General features: G+C 41.2%; 1 protein-coding gene across 1 annotated transcript in view; it reads right to left on the reverse strand.

Moving 5' to 3' along the window:
* REV1 (REV1 DNA directed polymerase) overlaps positions 1–18250 on the reverse strand; it is a 97318-nt gene that overhangs the window by 63943 nt on the left and 15125 nt on the right. Inside the window, exons 2-4 of the mRNA XM_065407087.1 lie at positions 16721–16787; positions 15491–15623; positions 7455–7623 (exon numbers count right to left, since the gene is read on the reverse strand). Coding sequence (XP_065263159.1) covers positions 7455–7623; positions 15491–15623; positions 16721–16777 — 359 coding nt within the window. The 5' untranslated portion in view covers positions 16778–16787. The remainder of the gene's footprint in view (positions 1–7454; positions 7624–15490; positions 15624–16720; positions 16788–18250) is intronic.

Raw genomic sequence — 18250 nt, forward strand, 5'->3', positions numbered from 1 at the left:
GTGCGGGGCGCAGGGGCTAATATCAGGGTGTCCCCCCTCCCCCCTGTTCACCCCATTTCCATAGAGCAGGGGGGCACGACAGGGCTCAGGACAGAGGAAGGGAGCATGCTGGCAGCAGCGGCTGTCTCAACTTCCTGGTCTACTTAAAAAGGCAATCTACTTAGAGTGGTTCAGCGTACTTAAAGGGGCAATGCACATCTCTCTCTCTCTCTCTCGCTCTCTCTTTCACACATGCACGCACACAGGGTATGTGTCTCTGTCTGCCATGCTGTCTCCTCTCCCTCCATTCGTGCTGCCTTGTAGAGCAGGAGGCTACATTAACAACATGTTAACCCTTGAGGGCTCAGCCGAGTTCTAGTTCATCATTTAGCAGTAAGGCATTCCCTGGGAAATATCCCACCCTCTGACTTCCCCACCTCAACCAAGCTTCACAATTATCATTGCTATGTACAGTATTAAATTGTTTGTTTAAAACTTTGTAGCAAACCCAGGACAAACAGCTACAAAGGGGGGGGGGGGTAGTAATCAGTCCCAGGGGGTTAAAAAGGCCTCTCCCAAGCCACTGAGGAGAGAGAACCATGGGGAAATAAGGTTCAGCTGGACAAGGGGTTACCAGGGAACTAATTGGGTTCAGCTGGCTTCAACTGCTTGGGACCTTTTTAAACCCTCCCTGGCGTGGAAGGGGAGGGGAGAGAGAGGGAGAGAACCAGGGAAGCTGCCAGTAAGCTAGGAGCAGCAAGGCTCTGAACCCTTCCTGCAAGGAAGGCTGCACTCTGTCCCCAGAAGGGAAGATAAACAAGCACAAGGGGCTGACTGAGAAAAGGAATAGCCAAACCCTGTGCTACCTGCAAGGTTTTGCCTTGCCCAAGCCTGTGTCTCCAAGGCTAAAAAGGACTGAGCCTGCTGAGGAGAAGAAGGTACTTTGCCACAACTTATACTGTGAAAAAAATTTCCCTGGAACCTAACCCCCCTATTTACATTAATTCTTATGGAGAAATTGGATTCGTTTAACATCATTTCACTTAAAGTCGCATTTTTCAGGAACATAACTACAACATTAAGCGAGGAGTTACTGTACAATAGACCAAAATTAAGCACACTTACCACAATAACTGCTATACAAGTATAGCCAAAAAAATTCAACAAATATTAATTCAGCAGATTTGATCACAAAAAGCAAGTAGCTTTAAAAGGGGTCAGTACTTTATTGGTCTGATGGACATCAATACTTCAGTTCCAAATCCTGGACTTTAAGTACTCCATATTCACAATATAATAGAAATGTTATCAACTAATTGTCTCAGATCAGTGATGTGCTGGGAAATCCATTTAACTCTGAACACTGTAATAGACAGATGCACTCACTCCAGGAAAAAAAAAAAAAAAAAAAAACAGATGGGAATTTCACTAGGATCTGATTCACCTTTAAAAAGTTCCCTCAGCTTCTGGAATTCTACAGGCTCAACTGTCCCCTCCTGTGAGGGAATACACTGGCAGGGAAGAGAAGAAAGCCTCCAGAGGTTCTTCTCATGAAGATTTGTCATTCACCATTCCAGTTCCATGCTTCTGGTATGCCCTGTCTCTACCCACCAGACCTGCACTATTAGGCCTTGGAGAAGCTGGTAGCTTCCTCAGGAGCCCTTCTCCTTTAAAGTGGGATCCTGACATCAACAAAAACCCACCCAGAATGAGATTTTAATCTTTCCTTCCTGAGCTCTGTTCATGGTGGTGGTGGAGGAGATGATGTGCTCCCTTCCTAGCCACTACCCCTTCCCCTGACCACAGGCAGATCTCCATACTGCACTCTGGAACAGAGGTGTTGCTGATGTGGAAGTCCTTTTTACCCCAGGGAAGGGTGAGATACATATAAGAAGCAAATAATCAGGCTAGATTCAAAGCTTTTACGAGAGGACACACAGAGAGAGATGATTTATCAAAACCATTTATTAACACCTCAATACTTTTTTCTCCATGATATATTTCCTAACTAGCTTAGACCTGTACTTCATTAAGGGACTTAGCAGGGGGAAAAGCCTCTATTGGCTGTCATGTTACAATTAGGGAAGAATGTAGAGGGAGATCATGTTACCCAATTAGAGAAACAAACTAGTTAGCATTTTTAGAGAGAACTGGGAAGGTTTCTAGGGAAAGGTGTAATCAAAACAGCTACAATAGAGAAAGTCCCCAAAACAGATGAATTAAGTACATTTTGATACATTTATACAACTTAAATGACATTCCTTTATGAATACTGTGAATTAAATGACATTTCAAACCTTTCAGGTATAAAAAAATGTTGGTGTAGCAACCAAGCGTTTATACTCCTGAAGTATGAAATTTCTTTCATATCATCACATGAACTTGAATAACCCAAAGTGACAGTCACAAAATTATCCTGTCAACTTTGAATACAAACACAGTACTTAATACTGGTATTTTCTAGGCTGAGATTTTAGCCGTTGGTGTAGCTGCATCGGTCACACACCTACCATAGACACTGTCTGCACTGCGATAGCTCACCCCAGTTTCAAGCTGTATTACACTGCATCAACAGCTAAAATCCCAGTGTAGACAAGGCCCCAGTGGGTATGTCTAGACTGGCATAAGTCTCAGAGCCCTTGTCTACAGACCTGGTCTCATACTACTGCGATAAAAACAGCTGCATAGATGTTTGGGGTTGGGCTGACGCCCAAAGGTCTACACAGCTGTTTTTAAAGCCCTAATGCAAGCCCAAGTCTATAGACCCAGGACCTGAAATTCTCTGCCACAAGTTTTAAAATGCAGTCTAGACATGCCAATGACCTCCTGGAGTAATGAATTCCACAGGCTGATTATATGCTTCATAAAACAGTATTTCCTTTTATTATTTGCAAATCAAACTTATAAAATTGCCATGAAAATGTATTGGCCTAGGGACAACATCTATTATCCCACCCTTTACTACTGGGGGAAAAAATGTCCTTTTATTCACTCATTGGGGGGGTGGAGAACCCTAGCTAGCTCTGGGGAAGAGGAGCAGAATTTTGTGAGGCTATTCTAAACAGACTTCCCTTTTATTTCCAGTTTTTCCTCCTTCTTGTATTATTGAATGAGATTTAAAAAAAACCTAGGACACGTTGTCAATTTCCACTGTGTTCTTAGTAATACTGCAATTCCTCTCTAATTTTTACAATCTATTTTCATATTTAAAACCACTAACCATTTTTGTATCACCATAGTCAGGACCTTTAAAACCTCTGCTCGCTCTCTCTATATAGATAGATAGATATAGAGCAGAGGTTTTAAAGGTCCTGAACTATCTCTCTCTCTCTCTCTCTTTCCTTTGAGATGTCCTCCAGTTTTTCAGATGATGTACCATTATTTTGTACAACAAAATTTGTATTATAATACAACATCCATTTTAATTTGCTGAAACATCTTATTTCCTTCAATTGCTGAGGTGTTTTGATAATTTCAGCTCGTGTATTGCTTTACATTTATACCTGATATATTTCATCCGCAATGATGCTCCTCAATTCCTGTGTGTGTTAAAATCTACCTAGAAATGACTCACAACCCCCTGAAGATTTTACTAATCTAAACAATTAAGTTATCAAACTTCAGTTTTCTACTTACTTTCTCTGCCAGTTAAGATTCTGATCTTTCAAGCTGCTGCATTCTCATTTCACACTGGAGTCACTAGGTGCCTCAAAGGATCAAGCCTTAATATATTAACAGTCTCAACACTTAATTTCAGCCTACTATTAACTGGTCTTTACTATAAAGAACTGTTCACGTTGACTTTTTTTTTTTAAACACACAACTTAACCAAGTTTTAATCTTGTCATAATATTTCCTTTATCCATCATTATTTTCTAATTGTTTCTTATGAGAAGTCTTATTAAAAGCGGTTGAAAAGCCAAGTATATTATGTCCTTCCAGTCAGTATTTTCCATGTTATTACATTTTTCAAAGAACTAATATGTTGCAGAGACATAATATCCCTTAAAGAACTTGAATTGGTTTGACTGTACCAGTTTATATTTATTCTAGTATTTTACTTTATGCTTAATTACAAAATAGGAGCAGAGGTTCCCCCTGGAAATTAGGGGAGTCTCACGAGACTAATTTCTGGAATCTCCTGGCAACTTTTTTTTTTTTTTTTTTTTAAAGACATGTATCATGTTGGCAAATTTCCAATCTTTAAAAAGATGTGATTAGAATCTCTCTTCTTAGGTATCTTCACTATTTCCCTTAGAATGATCAGATTGAATTAGGTTTAGGGTTAATTCTGCTTACATCAGAACTTGAAAGCTTTGATCCAAACTGTCAGAGAACTCTCACTGATAGGTAGAGTTGAAGCCCAGAAGGGACTATTAGATTACCCTGCCTGACCTCTATATCAAAGGCCATTAAACTTCATCCAGTTACCCCTGTATTGAGCCTCGTTACTTGTTTGACTAAAGCATACTTTCCAGAAAGGCATTCTGTCTTGAAGATAGCAAGAGGTGGAAATGGTAGTTTATCCCACTGGTTAATCACCCTCACTGTTCCAAATTAATGACTTATTTCTAATTTGAATTTATCTGTCTTCACCTTCTAGCCAATAGTTCTTGTTATGACTTTCTCTGCTCTCAGATTAAAGAGCACTCCTGTACCCAGTATTTTCTCCCCCATGAAGGTGTCTATACATTAATCAAGTCATCTCTCAATCTTTTTGACAAGATAAACAGATTGAGCTCCTTCTCCAGCCCTTGAATAATTTGTGTGGCTCTTTTCTGCATCTTCTCCAATTTTTCAACATACTTTTAAAAATATGGACACCAGAAATAGGGGAGGAGAGGGAAGGGAAGGAACAGGCCTGTTGGTCTACTAGCCAGAAAATCTCCTGTTAACCAGTTGCCTCCCATTATCCTGTTGAGGTGGAGTCCTGAATCTGTAGTCCTCCCAAGAAGTGAGAACATAAAGTGAGAACTTTTTGCATAAAACAGGAACTACACAGGACTGAGCTCCCTTCCAGTTGGCATAACGTCCATGGGATTGGGGCTATTCTCATAATAGCTAAAGGAAGGCAGAAACAAAGGGGGGGGAGGGGGCAAGTAAGCAGAAATAACGAAGCTGGAAAAAGGCGTAGGGCAATAAAGCAAAATTAGAGCGTTTGGCTGTCCCTTCCACTTTCATCCACTGCAATGCCTGTTCCGCCCTGACTCCCAAGCCAGGGGATAAATAGGGAGTGAGGAACCCCTTCCCTACTTTGCATGGGGCCCAAGGAACATCAGGAGATATAGGGGACACAGGGTTGGGGTTCTTCACTCCCAAGGACTACCTCCTCCATCTTTGAACCCTGACAAGCTTTAATGGGCACTTCAGTGTTCAACAAGTCTACTAGGCTTGTCAGCCCAAATGAGCCTGACACACCATCGGACAGGCAGCAGTTGGTTAAAAAAACCTACTAAGGCTCATGGGTGGCATATCAGGGTGAGGGAACTTTCACTCCTTATGAGTAAGGCTGCGAGTCTTTCACGGAAATCACGGATTCTGTGACTTTCCAGGACCTCCGTGACTTCTGCAGCGGCTGGTGTGGCTGACCCCAGAACCCGAGCAGCTGGGGCAGTCCTGGGGCCAGCCACACCAGCTGCTGTGCCGGCAGCCCCAGGCAACTGGTCCCAAGCACTGCCCCGGAGCAGCGGTGGCGGGGCCCTGAGCCAGAGCCCCCTAAGCAACAGTGGCGGGGCCTCGGGCTGCCCCCTCCCCCAGGAGCAGCAGCGATCGCCGGAGCACTCTCCCACCCAGCACCAGTGTCTGCTGGAGCACACCTCCCCGTCCCAAGCACCTAAGATTTAGTTAGGGGTATTTTTAGTAAAAGTGTAAAGGCTATATTTAGTGGCAACTCAACATGTTTTAATTATTATCAACCAATGACAATCAACCTTTAAGAACTAAAGTACAAATACAAAACATGATTGACATTGATTACTTAAAGTTTCCTGCTTGATGATTTAAATCATGAATAAAATTGGTGATTTATATCAATCCACACTGGCAATTAAAATGAAAAAATAGTATTTCTGCTTATTCAAGTCTACGTACCCTGACAGATTATTAAGAACAACCAGATATTTTATGTAAGGTAAACTGTTTTTCATTTATTTAATGGTGGCTAACGGAGCTTACTCAGACAATATCTGACGATGGCCAAACAGAAAAGGACTAGCTCACACATTCAAGTTACACCTTATGAATAAGTCTTACATGACAGATTAAAAAGCAAGATATCTATACCATGCGGAGAAAGAGAAAAAGAATAGCAGAATTAATATATCACTCCATCAAAATTGTTCTGCTCTCCTTGGCACTGGTGAGGACTCAAGTGGAGGGCTGTGTCCAGTTTTGGATGCCATGCTTCAAGAAAGAAGTGCATAAGTTGGAGAGAACCCAGAGGAGAGCAGCTAAAATGATAAAAGATTTAGCAAACATGACCTATGAGAAAAGGTTAAAATACTGGGTAAATTTAGTCCTGAGAAAAGACGACTGAGGAGAAAATATGGTAACAGTCTTAAATATGTTAAAGGCTGTAATAAAGATAATTATGATCAGATGTTCACCACATCTACTGAAGGCAGGACAAGAAGTAATCGGCTTTATCTGTGTTACGGGTGATTTAGGTTCAATATTAGGAAAATCCTACTAACTATACAGTTAAGTACTGGAATAGGTTACAAAGGGAGATTGTGGAATCCCCATCACTGCAGGTTTTTGAGAACAGGGTAGAGAAACAGCTGTCAGGGATGGTCTAGCACAGGGGTAGGCAACCTATGACATGTATGCGAAAGGCGGCATGCAAGCTGATTTTCAGTGGCACTCACACTGCCCGGGTCCTGGCCACCAGTCCAGGGGGCTCTGCATTTTAATTTAATTTTAAATGAAGCTACTTAAACATTTTAAAAACCTTATTTACTTTACATACAACAATAGTTTAGTTATATATTACAGACTTCTAGAAAGAGACCTTCTAAAAATGTTAAAATGTATTACTGGCACACGAAACCTTAAATTAGAGTGAAGAAATGAAGACTCGGCACACCACTTCTGAAAGGTTGCCGACCCCTGGTCTAGGTATAGTTGGTCCTGCCCCTGTATGAGGGGAATGGACTAGATGGCCTCTCGAAGCCCCCTCAAGATCTACATTTCTATGTTTTGAGGCCATCATGCAAATATGGAAATATGCAAGATTGCAATTTTTGAAAAAACAATTTTTCTAGTGTGTGGTCTGATAAACTAAAAAAACCAAATTGGATTGTAATAAAAATACAATACTCAATTAAAAATAAAACCATAAATCTATCCTAATACAACCATTCAGAATGTAGTTTTTCTAGACATTTTCTTTTTTTAAAGGGAGAAGCCTGCTCCCATTGAAATGTACCAAATGCAAAACTAAACAAACAGTCAGATCACCATCCTTCTAATTTTACCTTTCTATGATCCATTCTGGTCGAACCACCTTTTCCCCTTTCAGTTCTTTTATTTTGGCATTTGGAAGATTTGTGGCAATGATGTGCGTTGTTTTGGATCTGGAATAGTACACATGGTATTGGCCACCATGCAACATCATTAACCTCCTTAATTCATCAGCTGAAGGATCTGTAAAATTAATAAAAATCTAACTGTAGAAGTAGTATTCCTGCATTTTTTGTCCCTGAGAACACTTATGGAATCACAGAAATTCAGAAATCTAAAACAATGGTTGATTAAAATGCAGAGCAACTTTTTTCTGAAAATCCAGTAATTTCTTAGGAGACTTAAGTCATTTATTCAAAATACAAGTAAACAAAGCCACAGAAGTTTAGGCAAATTGTCATTTCTCGAAAGACTGCTTCAAAAACAAAGATTTCATAATCAGGTTCATTTAAAAATGTTAAACAAGGCCCATTTTACATAAGCATCAACACACAACAAAATCAGAGAATTTCGTCCACATCTTTTGATTGGTATTTTCCCACATGCAATGAATGAAATGCTGTATATGGCCTTGATAGAAAGCAGTTTATTCCTAGGAAGTAAGAGAACTTACTTCTTATAACTCTTTTTTGATATTATCACAGGATTCCTACTTTTGAGATTCCAGCTCAGGTGGAAAACTCTCTCAAGCTCTTCAGCTTTTGGCTCTCTGAAATATTAGTAGTTGAGGAAAAGCCCTCTCTTTGCTTACAAGCACTGACCAACTGCCAATACGTCAGCTCCAGTTAGAACCTGCCCAGTTAATTCCTGAATTATATAGAAAGCAAGGAATTCCCTAAAAACCAATCATAAAAACATATTTCAGAAATTAAAAGTAAAATTTTTCATATGTGTAAAACAATAATTATTCTTAAGGAACAGTCAAAAATAAAAGGCTACTACCTCAAAAAAAATTAAAAAACCCAAACTGAAACTTCTGAGTTATAAGGGGAAGGGAGAGGAAGTCTACCTGAAGATATCTTAAAAGAAGAATTATAGGTAAATTTTCCTTTCTTTAAAGCAGCGGTTCTCAACCGAGGGGGTACATCAACTCATCTAGATATTTGCCTAGTTTTACAACAGGCTACATAAAAAGCACTACCGAAGTCAGTACAAACTAAAATTTCATACTATGACTTGTTTCTACTGCTCTATATATTATACAGGAACTCCTCACTTAACGTTGTAGTTATGTTCCTGAAAAATGCGACTTTAAGCGAAACCATGTTCAGCGAATCCAATTTCCCCATAAGAATTAATGTAAATGGGGGAGGGTTAGGTTCCAGGGAAATTTTTTTCACCAGACAAAAGAATATTATATATATACACACACATACACACACACACACAGAGTATAAGTTTTAAACAAACAATTTAATACTGGTACACAGTGATGATGATTGTGAAGCTTGGTTGAGGTGGAAGAGTTAGAGGGTGGGATATTTTCCAGGGAATGCCTCACTGCTAAATGAACTAGCAATTGACTGAGCCCTCAAGGGTTAACTCTCACACTCTATGAGGCAGCAGGAAAGGAGGGAGGGCCGACAGAGACACACCCTGTGTGTGAGAGAGAAAATGCACATTTCCCCTTTAAGTAGTTGACCCCAGGCTTAAGTACACTGCCCTGTTAATTAAGTCAGCTTGCTGAGACCTCCTGAGACCACAGCTACTGTCTAGAAGCTCCCTCCATAGTGTCTCCCGTCCCCCCGCTCTGTGGAAGATGGGTAAGTGGGGTGCAGGAGAGACACCCTGACATTAGCCCTCCTCTTCCCCCCTCCCCCCCGTACAGCAAGCAGGAGTCTCTGGGAGCAGCTCCAAGGTAGAGGGCAGGAGCAGCACATGGCAGTGGAGGGGAGGGACACAGCTGAACTGTAGGCAGCTGCTGCACAGGGAACTTAGGGGAGTGGGGAGCTGATAGGGGGAGCTGATAGGGAGGGCTGCTGGTCCACCCTGGTTCCAACCACCCACCAGCTAGCTGCAACGGGCTGCTCTTCCTGCAGTGGACAAAACAGGCGGCTGCCAAATGAACTTTAAACGAGCATGTTCCCTAATTGATCAGGAACTTAACATCGAAACAACGTTAACCGGGATGACTGAGGAGTTACTGTACACTCCTCTCCATGGATCACCACCTTGTAGTGGTGGAGAGGCTTGCGTGTCTCAATGACCCCGAAAGCAATGCTGCCTGGAGTCATGTACTCCCTTAGGGCTACCCATGGCAGAATGGTCAAGGGCTAGATTCCAGACAACAGCAGAGCAGACGGAAGATAACTGCACAATGGAGGTGAAACTGTTGTGTAATGTTACAACAGCTGTGAAGGTGGATGAAGGCTGCAGCAAATAGAGGATCTCCAATCATCATGGTGCCCATGCCATTGGTTTCAAGTCCTCTATCTGTCAAGGATAGTGTGGTGACTGTTGTGCACCAGTCTCTCCACTTTAAAAGAAGTCCCGCACAGGCATCTTCCAGTTTTAGGGAAAAATAACATTGCACAAGTCAAAAGTCCGGTGGCGATCAGCGACGGGAACAGGACACTGAAATCCGGAAGTTCCTAGTTACAGACCGACACACAGGCAGTGGGTGTGTGACACAGTCGCCTTGCTCGAGGATTGAGGCGGGTCAAGCATCTTGGCCGCTGCACCCACGACTGAGCAGTCCTTTTTAGGATCCACTCTGCTCACCCCACCTGGGGTGGGGGTTATAAAAGGTACCCTAAAAATAGTCTTGCCTCTGTTTTCCCTGGCTGGATAGCCACATCCAGCAGGATCACCACCTCAGCGGTCAAAAATGTAAGAAACTCTTCAACTTTGGAACGTACGTACCGATGGACAACTCAAACAGCGACCGACCAGAGCGACGTACAGCCATTAGTGCTCGTGAATTGAGTCGGTTTAGCATCGATATTGCTGCTTTGTCCGAAACTAGAAGAGATGAAGAAGGACAGGTGAGGGAGGAGAAAGGAGGATACACCTATTTCTGGAAGGGAAAAATCTATAGATGAACCCCGATTGCATGGAGTGGGCTTTGGTATAAAGAACAAGCTCGTAAGGTGCCTCTATGAGGTACCAGTTGGCATCAACAAGCGGTTTATGACACTCCAATTGAGGCTCACCAAAAATGAACAGGCAACTATTGTGAGCGCCTATGCACCGACACTGGATGCTGATGAGAATGTAAAAGAAGATTATTATTCTCAGTTGGAAACCATTTTATCAGAGACCCCTAAAGAAGACAAGATCATCCTTCTGGGGGATTTCAATGCATGTGTGGGACGAGACTCAGACCTGTGGAAGGGAACAATTGGCAAAAGCAATTCAAATGGAATTCTGCTCCTGACCAAGTGTGCTGAACATGAACTTATTGTTACGAACACTCTCTTCTGACAAAAGGAAAAGTTCAAAACATCTTGGAGACACTCGCAGTCAAAGCACTGGCATCTCCTCGACTACGTTTATAGTTCGTGCCCGAGATCGTAGTGACGTACTTCTCACAAGAGCAATGACAAGTGCTGATGACCGTTGGACTGATCATCGCCTTATTCGATCCACAATGAAAATTAAGATCGCTCCCAAATGGAGTCTGCAAAAGAAGGTCAGGCGCAAGTTGAAGATTTGAAGGACCCTATTAAGCGTGACCACTTCCAAGCAGTCTTAGAAGAAAAGCTCCCATCAGAGTTTCCGGAAGAAATTGAGGAACACTGGAGCCAGTTGAGTAATCACCAATACCTGTGAGGAGACCATAGGCTACCAAACTAGAAAACATCAGGACTGGTTTGATGAGAATGATGCTGAAATTGAGCAACTCATTAATGAGAAGAGAATGGTATTTCGTGTTTGGCAGAATGACATAAATTGTAATATAAAGAGAGAAGCCCATGCCAAGGTGAGGGCGGAAGTCCAAGGTAAAACCAGAGAACTCAAGAAAAAATGGTGGACTGAGAAAGCGCAAGAACTCCAACATCTCGCAGACCACAATACATGTGGTTTCTTTAATGCCACCAAGGCTGTTTATGGACCAATTTGCCATGGTATGAATTCTCTTCGGTTTAAGGATGGAACCACACTTCTGAAGGACAACAAAGCCATCAATTCTCGCTGGAAAGAACATTTTGACGATCTCTTTAACCGTAATTCTATGGTTGCAGATGAAGTCCTTGAGCAAATCCCACAACGGCCATTTAGGGATGAGCTCGGAGACCCTCTTAATTTGTACGAGGTACACAATGCCACCAAGCAGATGAAGAACAACAAGGCAGCAGGTCTAGATGGGATCCCCACCTGAAATCTTTGAAGACAGTGGACCAGAGCTAATTCGGCAGCTTTACCGGCTTATTCTTAAAATCTGGATAAAGGAGGAGATACCCAGTGAAATGATGGTCACCCTCTTCAAGAAAGGGGATAAAGTGGATTGTGGAAATTATCGTGGTATCTTCCTCCTAGCCATTGCAGGCAAAGTTCTGGCGCAGATCCTTGCAACTTGCCTTCTGCCCGTCAGAAGAAATTTTACCGGAGTCACAGAGCGGTTTCTGACCACGCTGTGGAACTGTGGATATGATCGTCACAGCACGGCAGCTGCAAGAAAAGTGTCGGGAGCAAAACCAACCACTGTACATGACTTTTATTGTTTTAACTAAAGCCTTTGATTCAGTGAATCGCCATGCCCTTTGGACTGTACTTTCTAAGATTGGATGTCCTGATAAATACATCAATGTCCTAAAATTGCTTCATGATAATATGAAAGTGACTGTTCTGAGCAGCACTGGCTCCCAGAGAGAACCTTTCAAAGTACAAACAGGAGTAAAACAGGGCTGCATCACCACTCCAACCATGTTTGCGGTTTTTATCACCGTCATTCTTTACCTAGTTGCTGGGAAGTTTACAGTTGGCGTTGAAATCATTTACAGAATGGACAGAAAGCTGTTCAGGCTTAGCAGGCTGAAAGCCAAGAGTAAGATGTCCAAAACATCTATTGTGGAACTTCAGTATGCTGATGACAACGCAATCTTTGCCCACTCTGAGAAAGGTCTTCAAACTATCTTGAATGTGTTTGCTGATGCTTACGCATGTCTTGGTCTCACTCTTAATATCAAGAAGACTAAAGTGCTCTATCAGCCCTCTCCAAAAGAGGTATTACATGCCCCATCTATCAAAAGCAATGGAGTTGCACTGGAGAATGTCGATCATTTCCTCTGCCTTGGAAGTCATCTTTCATCCAAGGCAGACATTGATGCAGAAATTCAGTATCGCCTGAGCTGTGCTAGTGTAGTTTTTTCTTGTTTACGACACAGGGTTTTTGAAGATCACGACATTCGAACAAACACCAAGCTTCTTGTTTATCAAGCCGCTACTCTCCCAACACTGTTGTATGGGTCCGAAACTTGGACAACCTATAGACACCACATTAAAGTTCTTGAGAGGCACCATCAACGCTGCCTTCGTAAGATTCTGAAAATCAAATGGGAAGACAGGCACACCTATATTAGTGTCCTGGAAGAGGCAAAGACCACCAGTATCGAGGCAACGGTCATCCATCAGCAATTCTGCTGGACTGGTCACACTGTCCGAATGCCAGACCATCGCCTTCTAAAACAGGTTTGTTCTCTCAGCTGAAAGAAGTGTATGGACAACAGAAGCATTATAAGGACTTACTGAAGGACAACCTAAAAAAACGTGTAATATTGGCATTGACACTTGGGAGACACTTGCCCAGGATCGCTTAAAATGGAGTGAAGTCCTACGTGATGGTCCCCTGCATTTTGAACTTGCTCGCCGACAAGCTGAACAGGACAAGAGGCACAGAAGGAAGGAGAGACTGGCTTCCAGTCATGGTCAACAGCATCCTGCTGAGCCTGAAAACATCTGCCTTCATTCCAATAAAACTTGTGGTTCAAGGATTGGCCTTATTAGCCACCTGAGGACCCATAACTTCCAGGAAATATGATCATACTCAGTAACGAGTGATCGCCCATCATCATCATACTATACACTGAAATGAAAATACAATATTTATATTCCAGTTGATTTATTTTATAATTGTATGGTAAAAATGAGAAAGTAAGCAATTTTTCAGTAATGGCATGCTGTGACACTTTTGGATTTTTTGGTCTGATTTTAGTAAACAAGGAGGTTTTAAATAGAGGTGTAACTTGGGGGTACGCAAGACAAATCAGACTCCCGAAAGGGGTACAGTTATCTGGAAAGGTTGAGAGCCACTGTTTTAAAGAAAACACACACACAAGATTTCAACTAATTGGTCCTGTCTATGCTAAAAATTGAACCAGTAAGAGTGTACTAAGTGCCAGTGGTGCAGCATTACCATGCCAGCCATGTTATTTTGGTTTTCATGTCTGTTTCAGTTTTGCCTTGTGCACACACTAGTGCTGCTCAACACCACTGCAGTTGTACTGTTGAATGGGTACCTATCCCATAATCCCCTGTACAGCTCCCTGAAACAGTGGCTTCTGGAAGATTTCAAAAAGGCTTCTGGGTTTCTTTGTGGAACCCAGGAGAAATGTGTGCCTAAATCCTGTAGATGAATCTTACAACCCTACTCCCCACAACACATTTACTAACCTAATCACAGACTATTTTATCTGAATAGCCCCTTAAAAGCAACATACATCTATCTCTCTCTCATCCCCCCGTATTCAATTCATAAGCCTCATTGTCTCAGCCATGATGCACTGAAGAGCCCACTCCATCCACCAAATTGTAAATTTGATCATCATACCCCACGTATCTGCTACCTGATAATGTGACTGGGATACTCCATGATCAATAGTTTGGAAATGCAAAGTTAGGAGTATCCTGGGTGCAGAATTAAAAGCTCTTTAAACACTATATAAATTTATTGGATTTCCAGATCCCTAAGTTCAATTTCAATAATAATTCACATGATAGATGGAAAAACATTTACTGCCAATTATCACAGAATCATAGAAACGAAGGTCTGGAAACGACCTCAAGGGTCATCTAGTCCCTCCCACTACGCTGAGGTAGGACCAAGTATACCTGGACCATCCATTGCAGATATTTGTTTAATCTGCTTTTAAAAACCTCCAATGACAGGAATTCCACAACCTTCCTTGTAACCTGTTCCACTCCTTAACTATTCTTACAGTTAGAAAGTATTTCCTAATATCTAACCTTGCTGCAGTTTAAACTGATTACATCTTTTCCTACCTTCCGTGGACATGGAGAACAACTGATCACAATTATCTTTACAGCAGCCTTTAACATATTTGAAGACTTATCGAATTCCCCCTCAGTCTTCTTTTCTCAAGATGAAATATGGCCCATTTTTTTAACCCTTCTTCATAGGCCCTGTTTCTAAACCTTTTATCATTTTTCTTCCTCTCTTCTGGACTCTCTCCAATTGGTCCACATCTTGCTTAATGACAATGTCAATGGCCATACATATAATTAAATGGTGAAAAAATGCTTACATTCGGAATTGAAAAATAAAAACAGATGCCATTATGGAATGTTTCAGTAGCCATTCTGATTTGATGGCTGATGGATATCATTTTAAAGCATCTTTCTTTCTTAAGTAGACAAAATTATTAGCCCTAAGACGACTAATCAAGTTTCAGTTTTTTAAATTAAGTTCTGACTTGAGTGAAAAGACCCACCCAACTTAATATTTCATTGGGAGTGTTCTGGTAACTCAAACTTTAAGACCAAATTCTGCCGAATTTAGGAAAAAACTCCAGTCTGAGACCCAAGCTTGTAAAGTTTCAAGTGGAACAATATTTTTTTGTCACATTATGACTAATTGAAGAAAATGATTTTGTATAGAAAGCCACCTGAGCCTTAACCATAAAGTTCCAAGGAACATTTTACAATCATAACTAAATTTTATTTATACCACTGCAGATTCTTAATCAGCTATACATATTTAAGACCTGATTATCATTTACAATAAGGCTCCTTTATACCTCACCAGCAGTGTAGAGAGGCATTAGTATAAATGAGAATCACTTAATGTTTAGGAGAAAAATGAAAACCTCACCTGTAAAGCCATTGACATAGATGGCAACTCCACTAAAGATATTGGATGAAGTTCCATCCTTCTGATGCTGTATAGCCGCATCTGACTGGAACTGATCCTCCAGTTTCTGGACCTTTGCAGACATGTATCCTCCCTAGAATTTAAATAAAAGAGAAGATTAAACATGAACCAAAGCAACGACTATTTTCACTTTCTGATGCCTAGGTACGAAACAGATCAGTTTCAACAAAACTGTAAACTCAATCAGATATTCCATCCTGAAAATAGTTTGTATACATTTGGTTTTCCCTCCTGAAACTCATTTTGGATGAACTGCAAAATTCATATGCGGTTTCTCCAAACCATGAGTAATACATTTAATCCAAACTCCTGCTGATTAAACAGTTGCACCATGCTAGCAACGTGGCAAGGCTCTTCATTTACTCTCCCAGGTGGCAGGTGTTAGAATCCCACACAGGAGGAGTTTAGGTCTGCAGACCTGCTGTGAAGGTGTGGCTCTACTCTGGCTGTAAAGGACATGGAAATGGCTCTCTAAGGGAGAATGATCTAGTTCAGAGGAAGTTCTGGCCTCCTGTATATACAGGCCATAGAATTTTCCTGAAATAATTCATGAATTCTTTCTTCCTACATGTACATGACACATGGTGGCGTAGTATACACTTATCTAAATTTAGGTGCCTTCGTTGTCACATGTCCAACTGTAAAGGACTTAGATGAAGAGGAAAACTGTAACTTCAAATCTCTCAAAAATGGACCTATCATACAATCTCCCCAATGGCAAAAAAGCTCCTATTCCTACTCTGCAGGGATAAAAAGATATCGAACGGCCCATCTTTGGTGTAAGGTCAATCTATTATTTTTTCCAAGGGGAGGGGGGAGAGAAAAGAGTGGAGAAAACATTAATTCTTTCAGTAAGTTGTTATTTTGTTTTTAAACTGGAGGCTGTTGAAAGTTGCTCAAGAGTTTGGAATGTTAAAATAAGACCCAGTGAACATGGACTAGTAAATAAGTGCAATTTATTGGATGGCTTTGCTGAACATCTCTGAAAGTCAGGACGTGTTTTTTGGAATGATTTTTAATCTGACAGTCTCTTTCAAGTGGAGCAAATATATGTATGTGTGTTTTGAAGCCCTTTACACATTATGTATTTTTTTAAAAAATCAAAAAAAGTGTCAACAACATTGCATTTATTTACCCTTTCAATAAAAAGCCTTTTGGTTTTAAACATACCCATATCCCCCAGCCATCGTCATTGCTGGCTCGTTTCCTCCATCCACCCCGCCTCATAGTGAAGCTTCTGCTTAGGAAACAAAAAACAAAGGGTTGGTTGGTTTAGTTTTTAGCAGGATCTCCAATTCCACTTCGCTGATTGCACACAAACAGATTGTCTCTTTCAATAACATACTCATGCACATAATCCGAAGCCAAAATAAATGTAGAAGTTGCAAACTGCATCCTCAGAAAAGTGAAACGTAAAACAACCCTTTATTTAGGAGCTGTGAGATGCTTACCAAAATTAGCCTTCAGGGCACCTGCTACGTCCTGCACTAAATATAATGCGTATTTTCTTCTTCCAACTACAACACAGCATTACAGTGTTCAGTATCTACAATAATTTACTACTTTTATTGTCCAACATACACCTTATATAGCAGACCACTTATAAGCTGTTTAAACATGATTGCTACTAACCATGCACAATATTGCCAGTCAGCGATACATATTTTTCGTATTTGATACCTAGTGCATTTTGGGAAGCAGGTTCAATTTTCCTGGTGTCAGGCACCAGTTAATTACACTAGTGGATTTACATCTAATCTCAAAAGCTGTTGATGCTTTTATGTAAAAAATTAAAAGGACAAAAGTCACTTTTTGCTCAGTGGAGTGCCTCTTGGTTAAAATAACAATTGATTTACCCCCAGGTTTGTTCAGAAAAATCAGTTTACAAACTAAGACCAAAATCTCCCTTTCCATGAACAGCTTAACACTGGCATCTGAGCTATGCATAGCAGTACCTCAAGGTAAACCCTCAATAGGCTGAGATAGAAAGATTGGTGAGGAGAGGGAACGTACTGGACTACGGCTCCTAAAAAACACTGCATCCAAATAATCCATATTCACTAAAGCGCTGATACAGATTCTGAAATATGGACTATTGGTGTGGTGTGATTGCCAGGTCACTACCTAGAATATCACATCTCAGAGATTCTCTCAGCCCACGAAGTGACTTTGCCTCTTAGGGAATAGGCCCTTACCCCTGGAGAGGTTAAACAAAACCAAATTTTGACTCCAAACTTGAATATGGTGCAGTCTAGCAGAGATATTTTAAGTTATGCTGGTCACCTGGTTCTTGAGAACATAAAAGGGTTTTCTATTAGATTGTATGCCCTTTAGTGGCCTGCAGGGTGAATGCCAGACCCCTAAAAGCCTAATGGTAACCAACATCTTCCCGAAAAAACTCCAACACCCATGAAGTAGTAAAAAGCTATAAGCAATCTTGTGCTCAGATACACTAGTGGCGGGTATTTTAGGTAGGTTCTTTTTGTGCATAATGTTACTATATATCAGCAAGGTGGAGACTAACCTTTTTGACATGGTCTCATAAACCAGGGATTCTATTTCATGAGCTGACCCTTTAAAACAACTTTTCTGAAGTCTTGTGACACACTGGACTTTTGACTCAAGCGATGGGAAGGTAATCTCCTACCAAAGGCCGGCAGGTCAGAGTACTACTACAATCAGGGGCAATCAAAATCAGAC

Source organism: Emys orbicularis, chromosome 1 (genome assembly GCF_028017835.1).
Source record: "Emys orbicularis isolate rEmyOrb1 chromosome 1, rEmyOrb1.hap1, whole genome shotgun sequence".
NCBI classification, from domain to species: Eukaryota; Metazoa; Chordata; order Testudines; family Emydidae; genus Emys; species Emys orbicularis.